The sequence below is a fragment of the Drosophila ficusphila genome, unplaced genomic scaffold (genome assembly GCF_018152265.1).
Source record: "Drosophila ficusphila isolate 14025-0441.05 unplaced genomic scaffold, ASM1815226v1 contig_106, whole genome shotgun sequence".
In the NCBI taxonomy this organism is placed as follows: Eukaryota; Metazoa; Arthropoda; class Insecta; order Diptera; family Drosophilidae; genus Drosophila; species Drosophila ficusphila.
The window spans coordinates 12,452,650-12,478,517 of record NW_025063993.1 but is presented as its reverse complement, the minus strand read 5'-3'; the positions used below and the strand labels follow the sequence as shown (position 1 = coordinate 12,478,517).

The following is a 25,868-nucleotide window of genomic DNA, read 5'->3' as shown; positions in this document are numbered from 1 at the left end:
TAGCTGGATAAAGCTAGTTTTAGCGGGAAAATTTGAAATTTAAATATATGTATGCTTACAAAAAAGCATAGAACGATTCCGTATTTATTTTTACCTTAATGTTTTAAATTTCTAGACTTTTAATTTATATTAGAATATAAATTCTAGCTTAAAAAGTAATAGATTTTGAATTTAAACTTGGCGATAGTTTCCTGAAACATTTTTCCTTTGATAAGAAACATAATTATTTTGCTTGCATTCAAAATAAGTAACAGCAAAGCATACAGCATATTAATCCTTAGGTGTTTCTTTAGTTGATAAAGCACTACAAAAAAAGGTTGTTTTTGCGAAATGTAAGATCTTAAAAAAGTTTAGTTCTTTTTAGAGTGACCAAAAGTCGGTGCTTAAACTAACTTGGGATTTTAAAGGCGGCGTGGCGCAGTCACACTTTCGCGAGCAACTCTGGCAAAACATCGGCAGCCGAACAACAAAAAAAACAATTGAAAAAATGACCCGTCGAACATTGTTTTAAGCGGATTTGAGTTGCATCGAAAGGAAGCAAGGACGCAGGAGCCGAGCAGCAGGATCAGGATCAGAGGAGCGGGAAAATTGGGCGAAAAACAGCCGTATTTCCCCCCGCAACCCACACGCACACACACTCCCGTATACACCGCAGTATTTTCACACACACTTGAGGTGAGTGAGATGGAGATACACACACACACACATCGAGGGGGAAGAAAACAAGGCGCCCCTCAAATTTTGCGACATATGGACGCGCCTAAGGACTAATTTCCCAAAACGAAGGGCATCCACTGGGGCCACTTTTTGGGGCAACCACTAGCGAACATATGCGTGTCACGTTGCACAGTTAAAGCCTTGACCGATCGCCCCGCCCACCAAAGTGTTGCGCAAACGAAATAAACAGCCTGTGACCCTTAAGCCCCGTTCCCAAAGTCCTTTGGCAAGGATTGCAATGTCTCAATGCAGCAATTGAAGATGCTGCAGCGCCGCCAGCAGCACCATAAAAATAGTCATTCATTCCCGCAAAAAAAGAGAGCTAGCGAATCCGAAAAGAGAGCGCCATAGACATTAATAGCACTTTCGCTATAACAACCCAAAACATCGCCTATATTCATTGAGTAATCCGACTGGGGGCCTTTGCATTTCCCAACAGAACAACCCACCCACTGCTTTGTTCCGCCGATAATCGTTATCAGTTGTAGTTGCACACAATGCAAAAGGGTGATACACATGTGTACATATGGCTTTATTATTGGACCCTGGCTTTATGCAAGTCAATTATTGTTATTAGAGGCCCTGAAGATGTAACCAATTACTCATTCATGTCTCTATAGGGCCTCTTCAATAAACAAATAGAAAATTCTCTAAATTAAAATAATCATAGACTTAGGAAATTATTAGATCTATCATTTAATCCTAAACAATAAGAGCTTTGCATATAATGGCAACTATCTAACGGGGTCCAGAAGATTCAACGTAGATTCAGGAGTCCAATCATTATAGTGCATCCCCAACAGAACCTATAATGTAGCGCACTCATCTAGGCGGCTATTCGCGGGCATTCGGCCGTAGATCGGGTAAGATATCTTCGGAATCGGTATCTGAATCGGCCAGTACACGCGTGAACTATGTCGTGCGTTGACGGCGCGGTCTTCTAGTTCGGAAAGATTTCGGCACACTCGGATCAGACGGTAAAAAATACAGAAATCGTTGCATATAGAGCACGGATATATACACAAACTTTTTCACCCAACATTGGAAGCTCCAATTGAAGTTGTACGGCGTCTAAGAATAGCAACCATTTCGTAATGGAGACTTTGTATTCGAAATTGCATTATATGTCAAAGTAATCCCGCGATTTCCGGCAGCCAGCCGTCATATCTCAGTAATCGCATGGCTCTTGCAGATCACAAAAATTTCGCAGTACCGAAATAGTTCAAAAATAGCACAAATATATGCGAGAATGAGTTCTCTTCTTCCTGCCACCCTCTTTAAATTGTCTATATAGCATAGATAACTCGCGATATCGGTTTCTGTAATACCCAACCAACACAAACATTGTTCGAAAGATCATCGTCATCATGTAAATATTGAGTGTGGGCCAATGTGTTGAAAGTGCCACAGCATTCTGATGGATAGACATATCTGCGAGTCTGTGTGCTTTTTTGAAAACCTTCGCATTTACAAATAGCCAGATATACGCGTTTTCAAAACGCTCCCAAAGCTGTCTTATACAGTCAGCGCCACAAAAAAAGCCGCACTTTGAAGGTTTACGAATTTTCAACTTTCAGGGCCTGTTGTTTCATTATATGATTGCGGATTCGCCCAATTTTTTTTTTAACAAGTTAACTGATGGTATGTTAATAAAAGTGCATACCAATTTTTATTTTAAATTTGTTTTTAATATTAAAAAAATGTTTTTTTTATTTCACCCTAGTTTTCACGACTTTTCACTATTATGGCAAACTTAAGGAAACAAATCATAAAACTTATAATAATGAAAAAATTGAACAAAAACTATTTTTTTCCAATTGAACACCTTACTAACTATAACAAAAATTTTAATTCTGGGCAATTTAACAATAGACATATTTTTTAATTTAGCTTAATACTTAGAAATGCCGCCTTTGGCCTTAATTACAGATTTTACCCTATTGGGCATAGAATCGTAAATGGAACACAAATATTCCTTCGTTATATCGTGTATCCATACTTTTTCTATAATATGAGTTAGCTCCTCCATAGTTTTGGGCTTTCGCTTTCTTATTTTGGCACCCATATAGGCCCAAACATTCTCGATTGGATTAAGGTCTGGGCTGTTTCCTGGCCAATCTAAGGACTTAATCCCCAATTCTTCCTTCAAATTTGTTATCTTTAGATAGAAAAATGTTAAATTTAACTAAAAAAGTTGTTTTGATAATAATCGGACACTGAGTAACTCACAGATCGCGCTCGATGGCAAGGTGCAGAATCATCCTGAAAAATGGGTTCATCTTCTTCTTCACTTATGGACTCAATGCTAGGCACAACTCCTCTTAAAATTATTTCTTTGTATTTTTCTGCATTGACCATACCCTGAACCATTAAAATTGATTCCGTTTTATATTTGGATATGCATCCCCATACCATAACATACGGTGAATGCTTTACTGTGGCTATGCAGCAATTTTCAGAATAACGTTCCCCACGTCTACGGCGCACCTTGAGGATTCCATCAGATCCAATGAGATTAAATTTGGACTCATCTGAAAATAGCACTCTTGACCAATCAGAAGCAGTCCAATTTTCCTTGTCCTTGGCCCAGTTTAGACGATTTTTTTCATTCGCGTATTCAAAAGTGGCTTTTTTGCAAAGTGGCTTGCGAGCATTCCCATAGAGTTAAGCCGACCTTGAACAGTTCGCTCCGAAATATCTTTTGAAAACTGTTCATGTACCTCAGATCTTATCTGCATTGCAGTTTTGAAACGATTCTGCAGGCTCGTTCTCATAATAAAGCGATCTTCACGTGACGTGGTGCATTTTTTTTCACCTGTCCCTTTTTTCCTTTTTAATTCACCTGTCTGACTATATTTTTTTTTAAACGACGCACTGAGCTTTCATTGAAATGTGTTTCAGCCGCTATTTGCAGATTTGACTCATTTTGTTTAGCCAATAAAATAATTTTTTCTTTATCGCGATCAGTGAACTGCTTTTGCTTTGGCATGATTTTACTGGTGTCTTTACAAAAAAAATTCTACCAAAAGCAACTTAAGCAATAGCGCTCTTCAAATGACGAAATTATGTCGAAAATGGTTAAGGGACACCTCCCTAAAAAAATAATGCCCAGAGAATAAAATTTAGGGGAACCCAAGCATAGTGACTGCACAATTTCCAAATTTTTTTAAGTGCGGCTTTTTTTGTGGCGCTGACTGTATCTTTCTCCCCTCGCCTTCTTTTTTCTCGAGTCTTGTGTGCTTTTTCCGACCGCTTCGATGTGTCGTTGTCGCCGCCTGTTTTTATTTTTAGCAGCACGGGTTTCTTATTTTGATTTTTGCTGGCCCGACGTGTATTAGCATTTTTGGATCCCCATCTCGCTCGCTCCCTTGGCGGGCCAGCGGTTTGTGTTTGGACCATCCAACATGTGTTTGAACGCAACTGCAGCGCATTCACATTACGTCGCGGTGCATCCTCCATTCGGAGAACCAAAATATCTTGACTAGCTGTGTTTTTGTGGTTATTTCGAGGCAGCGAATTGGAAAAACATTGCAATTACTCGAGCCCCAATTGCTTACGACACTCAATTATATGCCGACCAGCACAAAGTCTCTCGAGATTAATGCCGAAATAGACATTTGAAAAAATTAATTTAAGAATCGATTGACAGGCGCGTCTGAAGATTATATATTTTCTTGATTTACAGTCGATAAATGAAAAATAATTGTCAATATGTATCTTTAGAAAAGGCGTCCTAGTTTATGAAAAAATGTAGCCCATAAAATCAATATATAGTATTCAATAAATTCGCAATTTAAATTTACCATCTGTTTTCTTTAAATCTGTCAAGTATTACAAAGATTTCTAGAATAATTTTCAGTTCTCCGCTTATGCCCAAATAGGTATTAATTTTTATATGTAGATAAGTGTACCACCCACTTGCATTTTGCGCATTGCCGCCTGAAAGGCGCCAGATTTTCGACCGTATGTATAATCGCCACCACTTCCGTTACAAGGCAACATGGAGCGACATTTGCACTGAAATTTATGCATTCAGTACGCCCGATATTAATGACGTTGGTCGCCCAACGGAGGAGGCAAATAATAATTCCCGTAGCATCCTCCGGAGCCAAACTGATGGTCGGTTGTTTACGAAATTCCGCTGTGCGTTAGTCACGACGTCGAATTCGGGGGGCAGTCGATGCTCGATTGGGTGTACGTGCTATTTAAATATATATATAGACGGCAACTGGCCCGTACAAATAAGGCGCGAAAAGCGAACCCGGAGCACGTCAATATCCGTGGCTAGGAGGGAGGCGGTGCGGACTTTTCTTCGTTTCTGCCGCTTTATTCGCAAATGAGGTCGAAAACAAGAAGATTTCGCATTAATTTGGGGCCGGCCAGATCTTCCTTATTTACCATGGGCCTTAGCTGGTCCAAAAGTAGCTTCGTCATGACCAAAAACTTGGCCACGCCGCAGTCGTCAAAGCTGTCATGTCATCACCTTTGTTGTAATATTACAAAAATTATAAACCGATAAACCCATAACAAAATTCATGAGTTACGCTAATCGTTTTGCATTTTTTTACACCCACAGGATTTTCCCCATCATCGCTTGAACACTGGGCAGGCAGGATATGACGGACAAGGAGTGCGAACAGTGCACCGTCTCGGTCTTTGACCAGACGCCCGGCTCGGAGCAGAAGAAGATCGCCGTAGTGGTTCGCTCCCACGACACGGTGAAACGCGTTATTGGTCTGATCGGCACCCAGTTTTCCTACGAAAAGTTCGAGCTACTGTTGCAACCACACGACAACAAGGATCTGGTAAGGATTAAGAGCTATTTTACCGCCTAAACACCCAATACTAAATGTATTATTTTCCCTCAGGTCAACTTGAATGCCCTGGAATCCCAGCTAATATACGAAGTCGATGGTTTTGAGCGTCAGCTGAGGAATCACTTGATCCTTTTGCCCTCCGGCAGCTGGGATGGCGACGTGACCAAGCGCTTTGAGTTGCCCATTAAAAAGGTCGTGGTCAAGAAGGTCGTAAAGTCCGACGAGGCAAAGGCTAAAAGCCCAGGCACTGGTGAGAAGAAGAAACGCGTTGTGAAGAAGAAGCCAGCATCGAGATCCTCCTCGCCAAGCAAAACCAAAACCACGGTCGAGGACTCCTTGGCCAGCACCAAAATCAGCGCTAGTTCGGAGTCAAGCCCAGAGAAGACCTCCAAGATCAAAGCAACTTCAGAAAAGAGCCCCAAACCAGTTTCTGAAGAGGCACCAAATGCCAGCCCTAAAGAAAGCACCGAAGTGCCTGCAGAGGCAAGCTCCAAGATCTCTTCGCCGGCGAGTCCCATTGCTAAGAAGGCGGCAAAGGTTACTACGGAAACCAGTCCCGAGCTACCGAGTCCCATCAAGCCTTCGTCGCCCATCAAAGAGCTGGACTGCGAACCATTGGACGCGCTACGAAAGCAACAGCTCTCCGAGCAGCTGCAGCTGTTTCCACAAGCTAGAAACCTCATCTCGCCGGTGGACGATGCTCCCTCGGACCTGTTCATCTCGGATATCGAGCCGCTGTCTGATGACGACTTAGCACTGGGTGCATCTGCTAGTCCAACTATGCTGGGACCGGGCTATGATTTCGGAGCCCCATCTGCGGATTTGGAAACCGAGGGTGTGACTAGCGAGGTGGACCCATCCGGATCTATAGGACCAGACAACGGTATGGATCCCTCTGTATCAAACTTCTATCGCCGAAAGTACGGTGGTGATGAGTTGCCAGCATGGCAGAGAGTCAACACGACGGCTTCGGACTTTGTGGCCTCGGCCACCACGGAAACGGAGACGGAGACACGGCAGACGAACGGAGGACCCAAGGGCTACGTGGGATTGGTCAACCAGGCCATGACCTGCTACTTGAACAGCTTGCTGCAGGCGCTATTTATGACGCCCGAGTTCAGGAACGCTCTGTATCGCTGGGAGTTCGACAACGACAACGAGGCCAAGAACATACCTTATCAACTGCAGAAGCTGTTCCTCAACTTGCAAACCTCTCCTAAGCCGGCGGTGGAGACCACGGACCTGACCCGCAGCTTTGGTTGGGACTCGACGGAGGCATGGCAGCAGCACGACATCCAAGAACTGTGCCGCGTCATGTTCGACGCTCTGGAACACAAGTTTAAGAACACCAAGCAGGCAAACCTCATTTCCAACCTGTACGAGGGCAAAATGAACGATTACGTGAAGTGCTTGGAGTGCAATACGGAGAAGACCCGTGAGGATACCTTCCTGGACATCCCACTACCGGTGCGCCCTTTTGGCAGCAGCTCCGCCTACGGCAGCATTGAGGAGGCTCTGCGCGCCTTCGTCCAGCCGGAGACCCTCGACGGCAACAACCAATATCTCTGCGAGAAGTGCAAGAAGAAGTGCGACGCTCACAAGGGACTGCACTTCAAGTCCTTTCCCTACATCCTCACTTTGCACCTGAAGCGCTTTGACTTCGACTATCAGACCATGCACCGCATCAAGTTAAACGACAGGTGAGTCGATTGACTTTTGTGGGTAATCAGAAAAGAATCATGATCGATTAAACATGTTTTCGTTAATTCACGTTCGTCTGTTTTGCAGAGTTACCTTTCCGCAGACCCTCAACTTGAACACGTTCATCAACCGGAGCGGCAACAGTGGCGAGCAGAATCCCCAAATGAACGGCACCGTGGACGACTGCAGCACGGCGGACAGCGGCTCGGCGATGGAGGATGACAACCTGAGCAGCGGCGTGGTGACCACAGCGAGCTCCAGTCAGCATGAAAACGATCTGAACGACGAGGACGAGGGAATCGACATGAGCAGCAGTACCAGCAAGAGCGCCAAGCAGGGATCTGGACCGTACCTGTACGAACTGTTTGCCATCATGATTCACTCGGGCAGTGCTTCCGGTGGCCACTACTACGCCTACATTAAGGACTTCGACAACAACGAGTGGTTCTGCTTCAACGATCAGAATGTGTCCTCTGTACGTTAATCCCTTCCCTTGAAATGAAACTCAATAACTTGAGATATTAATTTTTGTAGATCACCCAAGAGGACATTCAGCGTTCGTTTGGCGGACCCAATGGCAGCTATTACTCCAGTGCCTACACCTCCAGCACCAACGCCTACATGTTGATGTACCGGCAGGTCGACGCTAAGCGGAACGAGCTGGTCGCTAAGGTGGCCGATTTTCCGGAGCACATCAAAACGCTGCTGCCCAAACTGCACTCGGAGGAGGAGACTCGCGTGACCCGTTTGGGCAGGCACATCACAGTCACAGACTTGGCCCTTCCGGATTTGTACAAGCCTCGCGTTTACTTCTACAATCCCTCGCTGAAGAAGATGAAGTTTACGAGGGTGTACGTGTCGCAGAGCTTCGATGTCAACCTAGTGCTGATGTCCGCCTACGATATGCTGAACGTGGAGCAGTTTGCTCCGATTTCACGCTGTCGCTTGGTAGCCTACAACTCCACGATGGACACGATTATTCAGTCTCTGGAGAGCTGCACAGATCCGGCTCTGACCGAGCTGCGTGCCTCGCAGAACTACAGTCTGGACTTCCTGCTGGAGTACCGGGCCGAGGACCAGCAGTTCGAGCCGTACCCTCCCGACGGCATCACCTGGTATGTGTTTAAGGTAGATCAATCGAGCATGGCGATGGACGGTCCCTTCCTGGTTTACTCAGCAGCGCGGGAACGAGAGGCCAGCGACGTCCTAAGGCACTCCATTGCCGTCCGTTTGCACATTAACGAGCAGCAGTTCCTTCTCGCCACGGTGCGCGGCACGGTGCCGAAGGCTTTCGTGGCTTACGATCCCCATCCGTCGCCCGAGGCGCTGCAGCACCTTCAGAACCTAGCAAACACCCAGTTCAAATCCATAACATATTTCTACTTAAACGTACCCAATACGGATGCCGCCAGCCTGGAGATGCTGGGTGTGCCCAGTGTCGAGTCAGTTGAGGTGAGTTAACTGAATCTCTTAGTTAACCGAATCTAAAATTCAATGTTTCGTTTGCAGTGTGCCAGCGGTGGCGACGTGGTAGATGCTGCCATGATGAACGGCGTTTCGTCTGGCCACGAGCCCTCCAGCAATGATAGCGATTGGAGGCGTTATAAGCGGGATCTGCTGGAGCCGCTGGTCCAACCAAGTCCCAGTCACGGTCACGAGTCCAATTCTGAGGACAGCAGCTTAAGCGACGGCGATCGCACTCTGGTGGAGACGGAGAACCTGGCCCATCGCGGCGGAGGTGACAGCCAAGTGAGCTCCACCAGTCATTCGCCACAACTTTCTAGCCCCGAAGATGAAGCAGCGTCACACGATGCTATGATGCGAGTGCATGCCTACTGCAATGGTAACGGCAGCTATGCGGCGGCTGATGTGGTTGATCCCCTGCTCCTGCCCAGCAGCACCAACCACTTCTTCCATGCCACAAAGGTCGAGTGCGTGGATGTTGTGGGTACCAGTTCCAACTCGGGTCACCAGTCCGACGAGGAGGCCCAGCTGCGAAGACCGACTCGCGCCTACAAACTACTGGTGGGCACCCACATGCCCATGGTCGCCTTCAAACGCCACATCGAACATCTAATCCAAGTGCCCAGTGCCTATTTTAAGCTGCAACGAAAGCACGATAACCTGTCCAGCACTTCGAACAATTCGCTACTTCTTCTTACCGAAGGCGAAACACTCACGGTGGAATTAGGCAAGAATCTGGAGTCTGACGAGTTCAAGGCTAAGATTTACTTTTTGCGGCTTGCCGACGTGGACAACGAAACCTCTAAGCTGCCCTGCGTTTGCGAGTGGGTCTACAATGCCAACACAACGGCGGAGCAGGCCAAGAAAGATCTGGTGGCGAAGCTGCATCGCATGGACGCCAAGTACGCCACTCTCACTGTGGAGAATTGCCGTATTTGGCTAAAGGGCGGGCGTATTCCCATCAAGATTCTGGCCAACGATGAGACGCTCTATTGCGACATGCGTTCTACCATTGCAGCTGAGGTGGGTTTATCTTTGCATTGATAAATAGTACAATATCGTTATTATGTTCAACTTTTGTGTCACTGCAGTTCATAGTACAGGAATGCGAAGAGGGAGTGAATCCTCAGCCCAAGGAGGACTCGCTCACCATTTTTGTAAGGCGCTGGTGTCCGGCTAAAATGGAGTTCGGCAAGTTCCAGGAAATCACGTTAGACCGTATGTATTTTACGATTAATAAACGTTGTTGTAAAACTAAACTTTGCTTATTTTTTTACAGAGGGCAGCGAAATAAGACGCTCATTATCACAGATCAGCAACATCACAATAGACAAACTCAGCTATATGAAGGTATGTCGAATTTCGTTTGTTTTCAATTGATCTAAACCTTTTTGGCGTTCTCCACAGGTGAACAGCAACTTCCCCTGCACAAGCATATCAGCGTTAAGCGTCAACGAGTCCAGCAGTTGGTACGCGGTGCCGGCCAGCCTGGACAAATATCCGCTTAACACTACACAGACAGGAAACATCTACTTGTACAAGTACGTTGCCATCGAGTTGAATTCTTTGAACAAAGTGGTTATTTAATGATTATTTCTTGCAGAGATAAAACAGTACCTGCGCGTGAACTGTCATTGGATGAGCGACGCCAGATGAACGCCAGGGAAAAGGCCCGTCTGGATCGAGTGGGTTGTGTGTCTACCACGCGCTACTCGCAACGAAGGGAACGCGCCCTGAAGATCTACTTGGACTCGCCGGAGAAGTCGAGCAACGTGACAGCCTCGGCACCAATGGACGTGCATGTTGATAATTAATTTGTCCGAGAGTAAGACACAGTCCTCGACCCAAACAAAAAAAAAACAAGGAAACCAAACTATGTATGTACCCCTAAGCGAGGACAGACCATTAAATCCCAGATCCTGTTATAGTCAACGGCCACATATCCTTGTCGTCTGCATGTGCTGGTCGTGTTTTTTATATACTGTACCCGCAGCAATTGCGTATTTTGTTGTTGTTTATTTTTTCACGCAAGAGGAGAAAGTCGGAGGGTTGGGCAGATCGGACTGGACTTGTTTGGATTGGAGCGTAGCTGGGGGTCGGGTCGAGGGCTGGGTTGGCTGGCACAGCACACTAAGCGACGTTAACCGTAACGAAGTTATTCTTGCAACTTTCGTAATACAAGAGTTCAAAGATGAGACTGTAAAATTTAAACTAAACATGCAAGAAATCTAAAATACAAACTGTATAATGTGAATGTGAACATCAAAACTAAATTAAAATGATAAAATAAACACAACTCTCAAGTGCATTTATTACACTTAAGCGTCTTGAATTCGAATAGCCCGTCGGGCAAGGGATCTAATAAATTAAAAGTCACTTGGTATTTATCGGTTGTTTTATAGAAAATGTTAATTTTATTTAATACCTACTACGCAGCGTTAATAACGTTTCTTTTGAATTATATTTTAAGATCATTTAGCGTTAAAATTGTTACAATTTGACGACAGTTCTTGCTTTGCTTTTTCGTTGCGATGATGTTGAACAAACCGATATACGAAGGCAGCTTACAGTATGGGAAATAAAGAGGTAAATTTGGAGCGAGTCAAGCCGCCCTGCTGATGGATGGAGGATTGTTGGGAAATGGTTCTGCGTTTTTAGTTCGCTGCTAGTGTGAACAGGAATCCTCAAATTGTTGCCGTGTTCTGTTCTGTTGTCAAAAAGGCTTTAATACGCAACGAATTCGATAGTAAAAATCTGTAGAGCGGCAGCGGAAGGCAGCGCAATTGTTCACATTGTTGTTGGGTTGGTGGTGCAGATTTTGATCAGCAAGTTTTGGCCTATGCCTTGGTCTCAACGGCCGGCGCCGTTTCCACCTTTGTCGCCGCTCCAGCTGACGCCTTCTTGCCCTTACCCTTGCCCTTAACGGGGCCCAAAGGCTGCGTGAGAAGGGTCTGAAAAAAAGGAAGCGGTTAATATCTAAAACGGAGTAAGTGGAAAAGGATCCCATACCTTCAGCTCCTCCTGCGCAATGCTGTACTCGCTCACATAGTTATCCGTTTCGAACGGGATGCCGGTGACCAGATTGACTCCATTGGGCATGAGCAGAACCGTGTGCTTAAACTGCGCAACAACCTCAGCTGTAAAACAAGAATAGTTTCTTAAACATTTGAAAACAATTCGTTTTTTCTTTTTAATTAAAATAAACTAGTTTGTTTAAAGTAAAACAACTTTAAACTAGACAGCAAATTATAGAAGCTTTGCAGCTTATCAAAAGTTATTATTTTGTTGAGAAAATTGTGACTTTGGCATGTTCAGACAGAGGCCAAAAGGAAGCAACTGCTGAAGACGCCAAAGTCTGAGATTTGTTCTAGCAAAATGTCTGGCCGTGCTCAGCACCCGAAGGTGTACCAAATCCGGAATTAAGTTTTGCCAACGATATAAACGGAGAAACAATTAATGTATCACACTTACAAGGCTTCTCGTACAGCACTTGGAAGGGCTCAATCATCTTGTGCGAGACGCACTCGACGACTCCCATGCGGGCCTTGGTCTCCTCGTCGAAGCTGCGGATGTTGAATGGCATGTTTCCGTACTTGGTTTTCACCTCTGCCAGCAGGGCACGGGATGCCTTCAGCTTGAGCATGTAGTTCTCCTCCGACTTTTTGTAGATAGAGACCTTGGTGTCCTTCTCGCGTCCCTGCAATAAGTGGAAGGGCTTAGCAATTCTGTTTTTAATTAACAAAAAAGGAGGAAAGTTTTGTCCTTTTTGGCGTTCTCAGATCTCATAATCTTGCAATCTTCGGACAACTTTCAGCTAAACATAGGAGTCTGTACGTGCCGGGCTTACAAACTAAAGCCCGCCAAGCATACAAAACGCTTACGCAACAAACTCCTTACTCCAGCCAAAGTCAACCTCAAGCGCGTGTTTTTAATCATTGAACAAAAGTAAATATATAGCATAGATCTTGTTGGACTACTAACCACTCCTTCGCCGCTGCTGACGATGACATCGATGGCATACACCTCGTACGTTTCGAAGGTGCACTTCTCATGCTCCTTGCGCTGCGCCTCGCTGGGGTTCTGTATGATCGTCTTCTCGCCGTCAATTTTGAACTGCTTCAGCTCATGGCTGAGCATACCCTCGATGGGCTTGCACTTGTAGGACTCGCTGATCTGTTGCACGGCATCGGTGAGGGAGTAGTTCTGAAATAAGATATAAAACAACGGTGTTAAAATTTAAGCTTTGAATGAGTTACAAGCATGAAATCTACTTGTAAGTCTGCCAAAATAGATAAAGAAAACCATTGGTAACGTTACTAAAGATATAGTAATCATCAATGCAATTGTGGACAACTTTAAAGACCAAACATTTCTGAAATGTAAACTTGTTCAGTTCACGAAATTGACACTGCTATTCTCTGCAGGTGTTGAGCTGTGCTGAGCCATGGGTTGGGCAACAGCCAATCCGTTTCCTGCAGATGATTTTAATTTAATGTTCATATGTGGGCAACTTTAAAGACCGAACATTTCTTTGGCATAAACTTGTTCAGTTCACGAAATTGACACGATTTCTCTCCACAGGCGTTGAGCTGAACTGGGCTAGGGTTTTAGCAACAGTCAATCCGTTGCCTGCAGATGAAGTAAGAATAAGGACAACTGGCAAGAAGCCACCAACCCTTAATAATAGATTAGGGCATTTACCAGCTCCCACCGCTGATTTCTGCAAGTGTTGAGATGTTCAGTCGCTGAGGAGTCGCGATCGACAATCCGTTTCTTGCAAGGATTAACTAAGGATTAACCTGTAATTAACAGGCAAACTCACATTGGCGCCGGACTTAAGGAGACGCAAGGCAGCTTGGACAGCCCAGTAGGCAGCGAGGATGACATCGGCCTGGCGACCACTGATCTTCTGATCAGCTCCAGCACCCACCACAATTGTGTGTGCGGCCACGGCGATAAAACCATCAATGTGGGCGCCCAAGTCGCTAGAAAACGAGAAAATGAGCAAATTAATTTCAGACTCAACAAAAATATAAGAAACAACTTACATTTTAACCACATCGCCGGCCTTTAACGTGTAGTCGGTGTCGTTTTTGGCTGGCGAAAAGTGGCAGACACAGTTGTTGACGGACAGACAGGTGGGAAAGGCAATACCCTTCTTCAGGTCCTTTTCCTTTTTGTAAACCTGGCATGAAAGAGGGAGAAAAATTAATTAGTTTAATTGTCCTTAAGAGTAGCAATCTTTCATAGTGTTTAAAACGTCCTCAGATCTCATAATCTGTGAATCCTTGGGACCAAATTGCGAGCACATAAGCCGGGCACGTGGGTACTTAAAATCCCGCGTACGCCTGGCGACCACGAGGTGATCTCCAGCCCGCACAGCGCATGGCACACTCCTTGGCTTACCCTCAATAGTGTAAGTCTTAATCATTGGACAACAAAATAAGGTGAAGTTCTGGGCTATTGGATAGCCAACTTACTTTGCCGGTCTCCTCGGTGAGCTGATTGTCGCCCTGAGTGCAGATCTCCCGCACGGAGGCATCCACTACACAGAGTCCGATTACCGCCTTGAGGGTTTCTAAAATTAAACAGGTCCAGAAATAGTCGGTTTTAGCAACGCGTGTCAAAAAAGGGAAAGCGGCATTTATATATTGTGTAAGCGCCACGTCGCAGCGACGACTCCTGGAATCGTTCTTCCTCCGCGGATTCCGGCAGCAAATACTTACTATTAACAATCTCTCCGGCCAGCTTATACTTGGTCACCACCAAATCCTCGGCGATGGTCTTCTCGGGCTCCTTTTCCACATCTGCCATGGTGAACACTCGACTTTAAAAATTTTAAAATGGCGACTTTAATGAAAATGCGACCTGAAACACCACGAGGTAAAGCTAGTGTGGCCGAGCGCGCGCAGAGAATTAGACCTGCCAATACTATCGATGGCTAGGAGCAAGCTTGCACCATCGATGGTTGAGAACTTCAGCGATTTAATCGACCACATATACCAATAATAACTTTTCTTAAGATCGCGCGGCAAAGTTTTACAGGAAATCTATGAACAGTTACTAGTTCATTTTTTTTGACGGTGTCCATCTTAAAAGCAACAACTTCAAAGTATCGACCTGTTCAATAGCTTTAATAGTGGGAGCGTTAATTGAGAAGTAAGAACCCTGGCAACCCTAATTGTGCCGCGGAATGTAATTATTATAATTAAGCGGCATGTAAGGCTTATAGTTATGCTCAAAAAACATGCCAAACAATGCTTTGCAGATAAATTTAATATTCATTTACACATATTATGTTTTATAGTTTCAAAACTCAAAACTTTTTTAAATACCAAAATAAACTAATTCCCAGGAATGGCTAGTTTCAAATTTTAAATTGTTAATGGTTATTTGCTTATATGTATATTAATTTTACTAAATTTCAATTTCAATTAATTTGATTAATTTATTTTTATCAACAGTGCACTTGATCGATAATTGCTGCTGCATTCATTAAAAAATCCGTTGTCTCTCAAACAAATCGATTTTGGCCCATCTCTATATGCCAGTCATCTTTTTTTTGTTGTCGCTTCGGAAATTCGCATTTAAAGCCAATAATACTTTGTAATTTTAGAGATGTCCGTGCGCGTTATTAACGACGAGTCTCACTTCCAGGCGGAGCTGGCCCAGGCTGGCGTTCGCCTGGTCGTGGTGGACTTTACGGCCACCTGGTGTGGTCCCTGCCAGCGAATCGCCCCGATATTTGAGATGTTCCCGAACAAGTACCCCAAAGCAATCTTCCTCAAGGTGGACGTGGACAAGTGCCAGGACACGGCCGCCGGCCAGGGCGTTTCAGCCATGCCCACGTTCATCTTCTACAGAAACCGGACCAAAATCGACCGCATTCAGGGTGCGGACGTCAACGGGCTGGAGGCCAAGATCCAGGAGCACATCGGCACCGGCGGCGGCGAAGATGCGGGCGAGGACTACGGACAGGGCTTGGTAGGGTTCTTCAGATTATCTTTACATCGATAATTAACTTTTGTACCATACGTAGATGGAGCTGAACACCTTCATCTCAAAGCAGGAGTGCGAGTGTCTCAACGAATCCGACGACCACAATTTAAAGCACGCCCTGGCCTCTGCCGGTGGCTACCTACAGTCGGATTGCGATGAGCAGCTTATCCTGTCCATCACCTTTAACCAGGCTGTGAAGATCCACTCCCTGAAGTTCAAGGCTCCTTCGCAGTTAGGTCCCAAGGATGTCAAGTTATTCATCAACCAGCCCCGCACAATTGACTTCGACATGGCCGAGTCCATGACCAGTGTGCAGGACTTAAGGTGGCTTTTACCTATCTCATTTCCCAAGTAATATGTTCATTCTTAATTACAAACATTTTTCAGTCTGGCTGAGAAGGAGCTGGAGAACGGCGTCCCCGTGAATCTACGCTATGTCAAGTTCCAGAACGTCCAGAACATCCAGATCTTCGTGAAGAACAATCAGTCAGGTGGTGATGTGACGCAGATCGACTACATCGGCTTTATTGGCTCCCCCATCATGACCACCAAGATGAACGACTTTAAACGGGTCGCCGGCAAGAAGGGCGAGAGTCACTAGGTTACCCACTAGGAATCCGTTAAAAATGTAATCGTTTTCCCAATGACGTCTCGGACTTTCTCTTCAACTTTCGACTTAAAACTAAGCAATGTACAACAAATGCATAAGAATTCAAACAAAAAAATGTTCAACAATTCTTAGCTGGTAACTTGAATATCCATCCCTGTTAAAGGCTGCTCTGGAGCGAGTCCAGTTCCTTGTTGAGCATTTGCCAGGCTTTCTCCGCCTGTTTCTGCGTAAAATTGTGATCCCACTGGGAACTAAAAATAACATGCGATTTGGCCACAATTTCTGGATTAGGCACTTGGCTAGCCAGACGCTTTTTGGCCTCCTCCTCGCTGAATTTGTTACGCTCGATGATTCGCCGGACAGCCTCCTCGGGGGGGACAATCATGGACCACACCTCATGGCAATTGGACTCCCAGCCGGCTCGCAGTAGTATCGCCGCCTCCAGGACCACCACACGGGGCACTTCCGGCTGTGAACGCAGTACATCCAGTCGTCTATTAACTTCTGCGATAAGCTCTGGCCAAACAATCCCGTTAAGTGCCTCCAACTTCTTTGGATCGGCAAACACCAAAGGTCCCAGCTTGGAGCGGTCAATACGTCCATCCGGGGAAACAATGCTTGGTCCAAAATGCTGCACAACTCTTTCGTAGCACACCTGACCCGGTTCATACACATCATGGGCCACTTTATCACAATCGATGACATGGGCGCCAAAATTGCCCAATCTCTCGGCCATTTTGCTCTTGCCAGAGGCGATGCCCCCCAGTTAATCCTATAATGTACGGACGTGCTGGGAGTTGTGGACGATGCTCCGGTCTTCGCCATCGGGTTCCCAGCAAATCAATTCGGGTATTGCTGGAGCTTACTTTCGACTCGTGGATGCCGTCGTGCACGTTGCTCTCCACAATATCGATTACGAATATCTCCAACTGTCGCAGTTGCTTGGCAGAGCGAATTTCATTGACCTTTTGGCCACCTCGCAACGTTTCCGCACTGACTACAATCATATCCAGATCGGGATCCACTTGCGTTGGTCCGAAGGGATCGTCTATGGGCACAATCTCGTACTGAAGCGTACCATCTATGTCCATAAGAAACTCTCTTAGCCGGGCAATACGCTCCTCCACTGGCAAAATCAAGTCTGGCAAAGTCTTTCCTGCAGATAGCAAATACCATTTAGATAAGAATCATTTTGCCAAATCATCCAGCGCTTACCCTTCGTCATGACGGAGGTCGTTACGCCCACTACGAGGCGTTTGCAAGTGCGCAGTACAGCCTGTGTCAGAAATATCTTATGGCCCAGATGAATACGATCGAAGGTTCCGCCCAGGACAACCGAGGGATAGGTTTTGGTAGCCTGTGAGTCATCCAGTTGGGCACTCAAATCGGAGATGACGGTCTCATCCAGATATATTGTTGGTTTGCTGATGTTTAGATCTGCTCGCAATCGCTCACACAACTCTGGATAATGGGCATCCGAGAAGATGAGGTCCACAGGTTGGCGCAAGTTTAAGGACGCGGTACCTCCAGGCCGGAGTGGAGAGACAAGGACTCGCAAGTCCAACTGGTTGCCCACATAGCTACTGCTATTCGCATAGAGCTGGGAAATCAGACGACCCCAAACTGGTGGAGGTGGAACGGATGAGGACGTGGACGTTGACCCCGCCACATTTAAATGAATGTACAGCGAGTTCACGTACTTCTCGATAGCGCGCAGGGATTTTCCCAGGTGCTTAATGTTGGACACGACGAGGAGACCTGTGGAGGAGGCCATTCTGCTCGACTGATTAAAATTAATTAAATTCTAGTTAAACGGTTGCATCAACATTTTAAAGTAGTGTTGTCAGGTGTACTTAAAGTTATCGATAATTACTGATAAGGATTTGATTCCGTTAATATTTTAACATTAAAAAATAATTTTGTTATCAAAGAATAATATGTACACATAAAAATTGAACAAAATAACGAATAATACATTAAAGAAAAACAACAGGATTAAGATTACCTTTAACTGAACCCTAATTTGTTTTTAAAGAATTAAGAAATACTACTAACTTAACTCCTCTAGGCCTTGAAAATAAGAAAATTTTTTGATCAGTAACAAAAACTTTTTGATTGTTGTAATGTTTTCTTCAATAATATAATTATAATTAATAATATTGATTATATATGTATATTAATATTGAATATATGTATAATATTTAATAACACGAATAGTATTTTTATTTCAAACGCGTTAGGGTATTTTATCATACCGCATTGCCTAGCGCGTCACTTTGCCATCTACGGCGAGTTGGCACCACCAAATGACGAAGATGGTGGAAAAGAGAATCCGTAGTCGGAAGAAACACGAGGGAAGGAATCGTCACTATTTTCGAAAGCAGACTTTCCGTTTTAAAATGTGCCCTGGCCGCGTTCGAAATTAAACCTGATCGATTTGCAAGTGCCCCGGCCCCAAACGTAATGCTCGATTGGTCAAGAAATAGCTACGCGAAAAGGAAAAAGCTAGAAAAAGAGTGTGCCCGAGTGCGTTAGTGTGCGTCTGTCGGTGTCGCAGTCGGTGTGTGAAGCAAGAAGCAGAAAGAGAGAGAAAGGAGTGAAGAGGAGAGAAAAGAGCAAGGAGAGTTCTGAAGGACGTGTGGGCAGAAGAGGATCAAATCTACAGGATCTTCGATGTGCATTAGCTAACTGGTCGAATGTCGTAGTGGTCCTCGTTGACCCATCTCAAAATTCCACCTCAAATCCCCAGCATGCCCGTTTCGATGGCCGTCTGCGAAACGGCGAATGTCGTCAACGCCGCGCTACGAGAATCGCTTGGCGGCACGTCGTCCACTTCAGCTGACCAGGCCAAAACCGGCGAAGATTCTTCGGGCAGCCTGCAGAACCACATAGTGGCCAACGCCAAGCGCATCTTGATGGCCAAAATCGAGTATGAGGAGGTGCCCAATTACCACGAATCTGTGCTGGAGAACCTTAAGTCCAAGTATATTGTCATCAAGCCTGGAAATCCAGGCGCCGTCAATGGTTTTGGTGGCAAAAACAACGCAGGCAAAGTTGTGGGCGCAAATGGACATGGTGAGTAAAGATAAAAAAAAAAACGAAAAGTTGCCTGCAAAAGTGGCTTTTCTTCGTCTCCGCCTTCGTCTGTGTTTCTTCTTTGTGTGGCAATTTGCGCAATTTTTCCATGTGCTATAAATGTATATATAATATATATATGTACATGTGTATATATTATCCGAGATGTTTTTGCCAGATCTTTTGGGAATATCCCTCTACAAATCACGTGTGTTGTTTTTCCGCTACATTTTTTTTTGTCTGCCTGCATTTTACCGGCAGCGCAGTCGGCGTCGGCAGAGCAGCATACCTGTACTTTTTAGAAGCTCGTGTGTGCGTGTGTGAGGGCGCTTGGGTGGTGTACGTGTAAACAGAATGCAAAGAAATACACGGAAAAAGCAAAACAAGTACAACGCAGCAAAGAGTAAGCTGGAGAGGCAACAACAACGCCTTCAAACTTCTGAATCACAGAAGTTGTGGCGGAAAAAAACGTGCTGTCTTTTCAGCGGCAAAAAATTAAAGGCAAAAGCACGAGGGCTCCCCTCTCTAGTTCTGTCTCTTTTCCCCGCACACATGGCCAGCGGTACTTTTATTGGATTTGTTTTTTTTTTATATAGGCGGTAAATGCGTCGCAATCTGCTTGTGTGATAAAAAGAGTGCAAACAAAGGGGATTGCAGAAGTGTGAATCACAAAAGCAGGAAGTGGACACAAAGCCAAGAAGGAGAAGCTGTTACAAGATGCTTTTCTTTTTTGGCCTGGTCAATGCCTCGAACACAGTTACAAAGAAGAACAAGAAAAGGGGAGCAGGGAGTCTACAACAACCACTGTTAGGTCGCGCCAAAAATTCAGTTGGCAACACTGTGTTGCCCCAACCCCCTGAGTCAGAGCGAGACAACTATCTGTTCGTGGCAGACGCATTGTCTGGTCCCGCAGTCGCCATCTCTTTTACGCGTTTGCTGTTATCAGCATACATTTTCTTCTTCTGCCAGTTGCCGTCCTACTCACACGCTTGCTGTTATCACAGAGACAGGCGAGTGTTGAATAACATTTAGATATGAACACCTACGTACCTATGATCCAAACTTTTGGTCGTTTTAAAGATGTTTTAAAAATATATTATATTAATACAATAGATACCTTCGTTATAAAGAACCTTGTACGTTATCGGCTTATTTATATACTTGGCTTTCATAATTTCTAAAGACTAGTTACACTTTATCGACCTACCAATTAAACCTAATACTCCAATAGCACTAAGTTAACTTAATATTAGGTAATGTCAGTTGTTGATTTTTTGTTTTTTCATATTAAAGAACTTCTTTGTTTAGAAGTACATAGTTTGTTCAGTTACATTTTTAGAGGTTTACTTCACAATTTCAAACAGCTTTAGACGTCATGGCTTTTTTTAAAAAGAAAGTTTTTAATTTTATTTGTAAGTGTAACAATTTATTATTTTAAGTTTTTTGAATTAGCGCTATACCTAGGTACAAAGATATCGTACCTTTTCCAACACTGCACACCTGCGGTTGTGGGTGTGTAAGTGCGAGTGTGTGTCAGCAGTTTCCACAACGAGCACAGCTCGTTTTATTTTTATTTTATTGGCACGGCAAGCAGGCAGGCAGCGAGTGAATAATAAATCCTGAGAACTTCAGACACTCGATGCATTATGACTGTGATAATGGTGGACGGGTTCTCACTGTGGCTGCTCTACAAGCTGCTCCTGCTGCCCTGCTGCCTCCTCCTGTGGCACGTGCTTAAACTGGCAACATTCTTTTTTTCCCTTGCAGACAATAACGGCGGGCGCAAGCAGACGGAGCACCCTAATAATCAGTCGCATCTGAACAATCACAATCATCCGCATCCCACAAACAATCCCAATGAGCTGCCCAAACCGAAGAGGGTTCTCTATCCCCGGGAGAACATTCGCATCGGCTGGAAGCAGTCGGAGCGCAAGTGGCAGGTGGGCACGGGAATGATAAACGTGGGCAACACCTGCTACCTCAACTCCACGCTCCAGGCACTGCTCCACATACCCGCCCTGGCCAATTGGCTCGTTTCGGAGCAGGCTCATCTGGAGAACTGCAATGTTGCCGAATCCGGTGGCTGTTGCATTATCTGCGCCATGGCCAAAACCCTGTTGGCCACCCAAAGCAATCAATCGGCCGTCAGGCCCCTTCCTCGTCTACTCGAAGCTGAAACAAATTTGCAAGCATATGATCGTTGGTCGGCAGGAGGATGCGCACGAGTTTCTTCGCTTCCTTGTCGAGGCCATGGAGCGGGCCTATCTGATGCGTTTCCGTAACTACAAGGAGCTGGACCAGCTGGTGAAGGAGACAACGCCGCTGGGGCAGATATTTGGGGGCTACCTGCGCAGCGAAGTGCGCTGCCTGAGCTGCAACCACGTGTCCATCACGTTCCAGCACTTCCAAGATCTGTTGCTCGATATTCGCAAAGCCGACTCCCTCGAGGACGCCTTTGACGGCCACTTTTCGCGCGAACGGCTCGAGGATATGGGCTATAAATGCGAGGGCTGCAAAAAGAAGGTGCGTTGGTCTTGCCTTTATTATCTTATAATATAATTAATCATATGAGCATTCCAGGTATCTGCCACCAAGCAATTCTCCTTGGAAAGGGCACCAATTACGTTGTGCATCCAGCTGAAGCGCTTCTCCATGATCGGCAACAAACTGACCAAGCAGATCTCCTTTAAGCCGCGCATCGACTTGAGCAAATACGCTGCCCGTTCGCCAGCGGCTCAAGCTCAACCGCTCACCTATCGCCTTGTATCGATGGTCACTCATCTTGGAGTTTCCCAGCACTGTGGCCATTACACGGCTATTGGTTCCACAGATTCAGGCAGCTATTACAACTTCGATGACAGCTATGTCCGGCCAATCTCCATGCAGAGTGTCTGCAACACAAATGCCTATATTATGTTCTACGAATTGGACCCCTCACAAACTGCCAGCCCGGCGGCGGCCAGGCCAAATGGATTGCGGCTGACCAACGGTCACAGTACGCCAACAGTGCCTGTGGCCACGGTATCTTCGCCCTCGCCGACTCGTTTCATTGGGCCCCAACTGCCGCCCGGCGGCATCAACGGCTACAGTAACGGCAATGCCCAGAAAACAGCCATTCAGTTCAAACAGCACCACCAGCAAAATCAGCAGAACGGTCTCCAGCTGGGGACCGGCAAGTTTCAGGACTCTGCGAAGCCTTCACTGGTTGGCGCACACGCTAAAGGCGAGGCTCCTCCAGCTCCCACTGCAAATGGTAACAAAAGTTCCTCCACCAGCAGCCACAACAGCAGCAACCACAAATCAATGAACCAGCAACAATATCTGCCAATCTCCTCGGAAGATGAGGACAGCGATGATGAGATGAAGCCCCGGCTAACGACAGCCCAGCTGCCAAGCATGCCCAAGATGACGGAAGACAACATAGAGAAGCCAAAGTCGCCCATCAAAATCCAAGTTAAGACTCCCATCAAAACACCGCTGAAAAGTTTAGTGCCCTACGAATACGCCTCTGAGGAGGAAGAGGCGCCACTGCCCAATGCCCGCAAGCGTCGAAGTGGATCCGACTCGAGCGATTCGGACCAGGAGGCTGGACAGCTCAATGGTCACAGCAAGACCAATGGCAGTCTCACCAACGGCTCGGCCACGTCATCGGTTCACGTTAACAACAGCAAACAAAAGACTGATGCCATAGACGAGATATTCAAGAGCCTGAAAAAGTCCGCTGACAGTGAGGACGACGACGATGAAGAGGAGCCGAGCATCCAGCTGACCAATGGCTGGCACCCTCAGAAACAATCGCTGAGCACTAGAGCACCACCCTCGCCGAAAACGCCACCCTCACCTGCGGTCATTAAATCAAAAACGGGCATCTGGAAGGTGACCCGTAACGATGAGGTTGCTCCTCCGGAAGACGATGACGACGACGATGACGATGAGGAGGAGGAAGAGGAGGCGCCAGCGTTAGCAGCTAAAATCCCGACGCCCTCAAAAACCCATCGCAATCCCTTCGCTAGCAGCAAACCCTCCACTGATTCACCCACAACGCCGGGCGCCAAGCGCCAGAAGTTGCTGAACGGCACCGCGATCAAGTCGCACCAGCCGCCAAGAGTTGGCAATGGTTACCAGAGCGAGGCCACCTCAAATGGGAGCACCATTAACGAGCTGCTCAAGCAATCGCATCGCGGATACGGCGCCTCTGTGCTCAGCTGGAACGGCAAGCCCGCGGAGCTCGAGAAGGAGGTGAGTTTAGAGAAAAGATTCTAGCCAACCGCTATATAAGCTTTATACATATGACGCGTCTGCTTTTACTAATCTTTATGTAGTGGAAACTTTCTTAAAAATTAAAGTTGCGACTCGGTTTATTTTCCGATGCTGATCGCAACATCTAAATTCTAATTATTTACTGGTTTATCGGTCTGACTTCTTCTTTTTTTCCTTTCAATCTATGTCGTTTGCTAAGTTGCTGCATGAAATGTGATTGGATTGTGTTGATTTACTAAACGAACTTGTTTGTAATTTGCATTTGTTTCCACATTATCCCCCATTCATTTAGCCTTTTGAGTTGGTTTGTGCGAAACGGATAGCTGGTCACGGCAGTGTGGATGGCAGCGATATCGTCGAGAGCTCGGCAGCAGTCAACACGGCCAGTGACAATGGCGTTGGCAGTAGCAACGTCGTCGCAATTGCCGTAACAGTAGGAGTATCACACGCAGGCGCTGACGCACCCGATCCGGATCGTCTCGAGGACGGCCGGTAGGAGGCAGAAGCGGAGGCGGAGACAATGGCAAAGGCGACGCCCTTTCTGTTTCCCCACAAAGCACACACACACACACGATACAAACATTACGATTACCCCGAATAGTCTGTGATTGCGTTGATGGTTTCCGTGCTCCGTAACCAATCGGAGGAGGGACAGCCCAATGCGGCCCCCGTTCGCCAAGCGTTAAGAGTGCATAGAGAGTTGCAATAGTCATTGCGGGAGGGAGTGTGACTGCAGCAGAGCCTAGGTAATTCACCCGATGACTCCGCATCCGTGTTCCCGTGCAATGAAGCTTATGATTTGACTGCTGGCCGGCACGTTCTTTATTTCTTCTCCCCGCCCGTTAGGCCATAAATTCAACCGTGCCGTTACCGTTTTGCCTGATAACCTGTCACCGTGAACCGTAAACCGTAAGCCACTCACCCATTTCAAATACAAATATGCATCCCAGCGTTTTTTTCGTGAGCGTCCCGCACACCTCATCTACATAAGCTTCATTACCCAAGCGCATGCCAACCTTTTCACAGTCTTAAGGTTCGAACTCTTGCCTAATTCTTGAATAATTTGTTTTTCGCAGCTACTGGTGGATGCGCGTGAACAGCGTCAGCGAGACCTCGACGACGACGAGGAGAACGAAATGGATCGCGGGCGGCAGCGCAAGGTGAAGTCTGGATCGGCCAAGGGCAGCAATAGCAGCAACAGCACGCCCGGCTACAATCCATTCCAGGAGTACGAGGGCCAGAAGCGCTGGAACAAGAACGGCAGCAGCGGTGGCTTTCCGCGATCCTACAACCAGAACTTCCGCCAAAACTTCCAGCAGCGCAACAAGTTCAAGTTCAACCGCTTCGGCGGACCGGGCAGCGCCAAGTTCCAGCAGCAGCGAGCCCTGCAGCGTCACCTGGCCGCCGGCGGTGGCTTCAGCCGACGACAGCCAACGGCACAGCAGCAGCAGCAATCCTAACTGGATGCGGATAACAGGCGGCAAGGATCAGGAGGAGAAAAAGGAGACGTCGATGCGACTGCGGCGTGTGCATTTGTTATTGGATTTCGATTTCGCATGAGTTTTGTAAACGTTTTTTAACCGCTGATGAACATATAAGAAGTAGGAGTAGGCGTAGGACTGTAAGCTATAAGCTAGAGCGTAACTGTTGCCCCTTCAAACCCCGAAACCCCAACCACGCCCCACGCACGGCACCCATTAGAATATAAGCCTAAAACTAAGAAAGAGAATAGAATGCGAAATCGTGTTGGCATTTTATATTTATTGTGTTTGGCAGGATTACGTTTAGATACATTCGGGTGGTGATCTCGCCTTCTCCGAAGGGAGTTTTGGTTACGGCTGTAATCACGCGCCAAGAAAGCAAGGTTACCGCTCTAATGTATCATTTTCGAAGAAATGATACCCCATAAAATCAAATATCTTTAAGCTTAACAGCTGCGCAGTATGGAAATAAAGCAACCCAATATTTTAAGAGACTAAACTAAAAAACCATGCAAGCGAAAATTGTACATAGACTTTGAGAATAGACCTAGACCCATGAAAATCGAGTGTAATTTTAGCGGCGCCCCTTTTATTTATAGAGCAGAACCGAACAGCGGCGAGCAACGATATTGCCAATGTTAATAACCCAAAAAAAAAAAAATAAAAGCATGTTGGATGTATATGTACTATGAATATGAACGAGAATTACATGCGCAACCGACAGAAAATCGACCGACGTATTAG

The 25,868-nt window shown here is 46.1% G+C and overlaps 5 protein-coding genes across 6 annotated transcripts; 3 read left to right on the top strand and 2 right to left on the bottom strand.

Moving 5' to 3' along the window:
* Positions 1-422: 422 nt before the first annotated feature.
* Positions 423-11,007, top strand: LOC108093099 (ubiquitin carboxyl-terminal hydrolase 47). 2 transcript variants are annotated; one of them, XM_017193035.2, is made up of 10 exons: positions 423-675; positions 5,294-5,522; positions 5,586-7,234; positions 7,323-7,710; positions 7,770-8,687; positions 8,745-9,722; positions 9,791-9,917; positions 9,979-10,049; positions 10,107-10,240; positions 10,303-11,007. In XM_017193035.2, exons 2-10 carry the CDS (start codon positions 5,334-5,336, stop codon positions 10,511-10,513), a joined length of 4,665 nt encoding a protein of 1,554 aa, XP_017048524.1. In that variant the 5' UTR covers positions 423-675; positions 5,294-5,333; the 3' UTR covers positions 10,514-11,007. The 2 variants fall into 2 exon arrangements, with proteins under 2 accessions (XP_017048524.1, XP_017048525.1); XM_017193036.2 differs by lacking the exon at positions 423-675 and adding an exon at positions 1,607-1,694.
* A 75-nt stretch (positions 11,008-11,082) lies between these two features.
* On the bottom strand, positions 11,083-14,604 carry LOC108093100 (proliferation-associated protein 2G4). The gene is made up of 8 exons (XM_017193037.2): positions 14,426-14,604; positions 14,180-14,277; positions 13,748-13,884; positions 13,522-13,684; positions 12,681-12,902; positions 12,171-12,396; positions 11,709-11,836; positions 11,083-11,650 (listed from the first exon to the last, which is right to left on the bottom strand). The coding sequence occupies exons 1-8, from the start codon at positions 14,511-14,513 to the stop codon at positions 11,537-11,539; spliced, it is 1,176 nt and encodes a 391-aa protein (XP_017048526.1). The 5' UTR covers positions 14,514-14,604; the 3' UTR covers positions 11,083-11,536.
* A 614-nt stretch (positions 14,605-15,218) lies between these two features.
* On the top strand, positions 15,219-16,345 carry LOC108093210 (thioredoxin-like protein 1). The gene is made up of 3 exons (XM_017193172.2): positions 15,219-15,683; positions 15,739-16,022; positions 16,086-16,345. Exons 1-3 carry the CDS (start codon positions 15,318-15,320, stop codon positions 16,297-16,299), a joined length of 864 nt encoding a protein of 287 aa, XP_017048661.1. The 5' UTR covers positions 15,219-15,317; the 3' UTR covers positions 16,300-16,345.
* On the bottom strand, positions 16,334-18,161 carry LOC108093209 (bifunctional coenzyme A synthase). Its single transcript, XM_017193171.2, is given in 3 exon segments — positions 16,334-17,071; positions 17,073-17,464; positions 17,524-18,161. Coding segments are annotated over 3 exon segments (1,557 nt in total). The 5' UTR covers positions 18,083-18,161; the 3' UTR covers positions 16,334-16,465.
* Positions 18,162-18,609: 448 nt separating this feature from the next.
* On the top strand, positions 18,610-25,211 carry LOC108093155 (ubiquitin carboxyl-terminal hydrolase 36). Its single transcript, XM_017193101.2, is given in 5 exon segments — positions 18,610-19,383; positions 21,151-21,533; positions 21,535-21,906; positions 21,964-23,622; positions 24,720-25,211. Coding segments are annotated over 5 exon segments (3,123 nt in total). The 5' UTR covers positions 18,610-19,058; the 3' UTR covers positions 25,104-25,211.
* Positions 25,212-25,868: the final 657 nt, after the last annotated feature.

Excerpts from the sequence above, each read along its gene's own strand:
- LOC108093099 (XM_017193035.2), top strand. The coding sequence starts at position 5,334 with ATGACGGACAAGGAGTGCGAACAGTGCACCGTCTCGGTCTTTGACCAG. Across the intron at positions 9,723-9,790 it reads GTTCTACCATTGCAGCTGAG|TTCATAGTACAGGAATGCGA; the intron begins GTGGGTTTATCT and ends GTGTCACTGCAG. Across the intron at positions 10,050-10,106 it reads ACAAACTCAGCTATATGAAG|GTGAACAGCAACTTCCCCTG; the intron begins GTATGTCGAATT and ends CGTTCTCCACAG.
- LOC108093100 (XM_017193037.2), bottom strand. The coding sequence starts at position 14,513 with ATGGCAGATGTGGAAAAGGAGCCCGAGAAGACCATCGCCGAGGATTTG. Across the intron at positions 14,278-14,425 it reads GGCCGGAGAGATTGTTAATA|AAACCCTCAAGGCGGTAATC; the intron begins GTAAGTATTTGC and ends GTTTAATTTTAG. Across the intron at positions 13,885-14,179 it reads TCACCGAGGAGACCGGCAAA|GTTTACAAAAAGGAAAAGGA; the intron begins GTAAGTTGGCTA and ends CTTTCATGCCAG.
- LOC108093210 (XM_017193172.2), top strand. The coding sequence starts at position 15,318 with ATGTCCGTGCGCGTTATTAACGACGAGTCTCACTTCCAGGCGGAGCTG. Across the intron at positions 15,684-15,738 it reads AGGACTACGGACAGGGCTTG|ATGGAGCTGAACACCTTCAT; the intron begins GTAGGGTTCTTC and ends TACCATACGTAG. Across the intron at positions 16,023-16,085 it reads ACCAGTGTGCAGGACTTAAG|TCTGGCTGAGAAGGAGCTGG; the intron begins GTGGCTTTTACC and ends AACATTTTTCAG.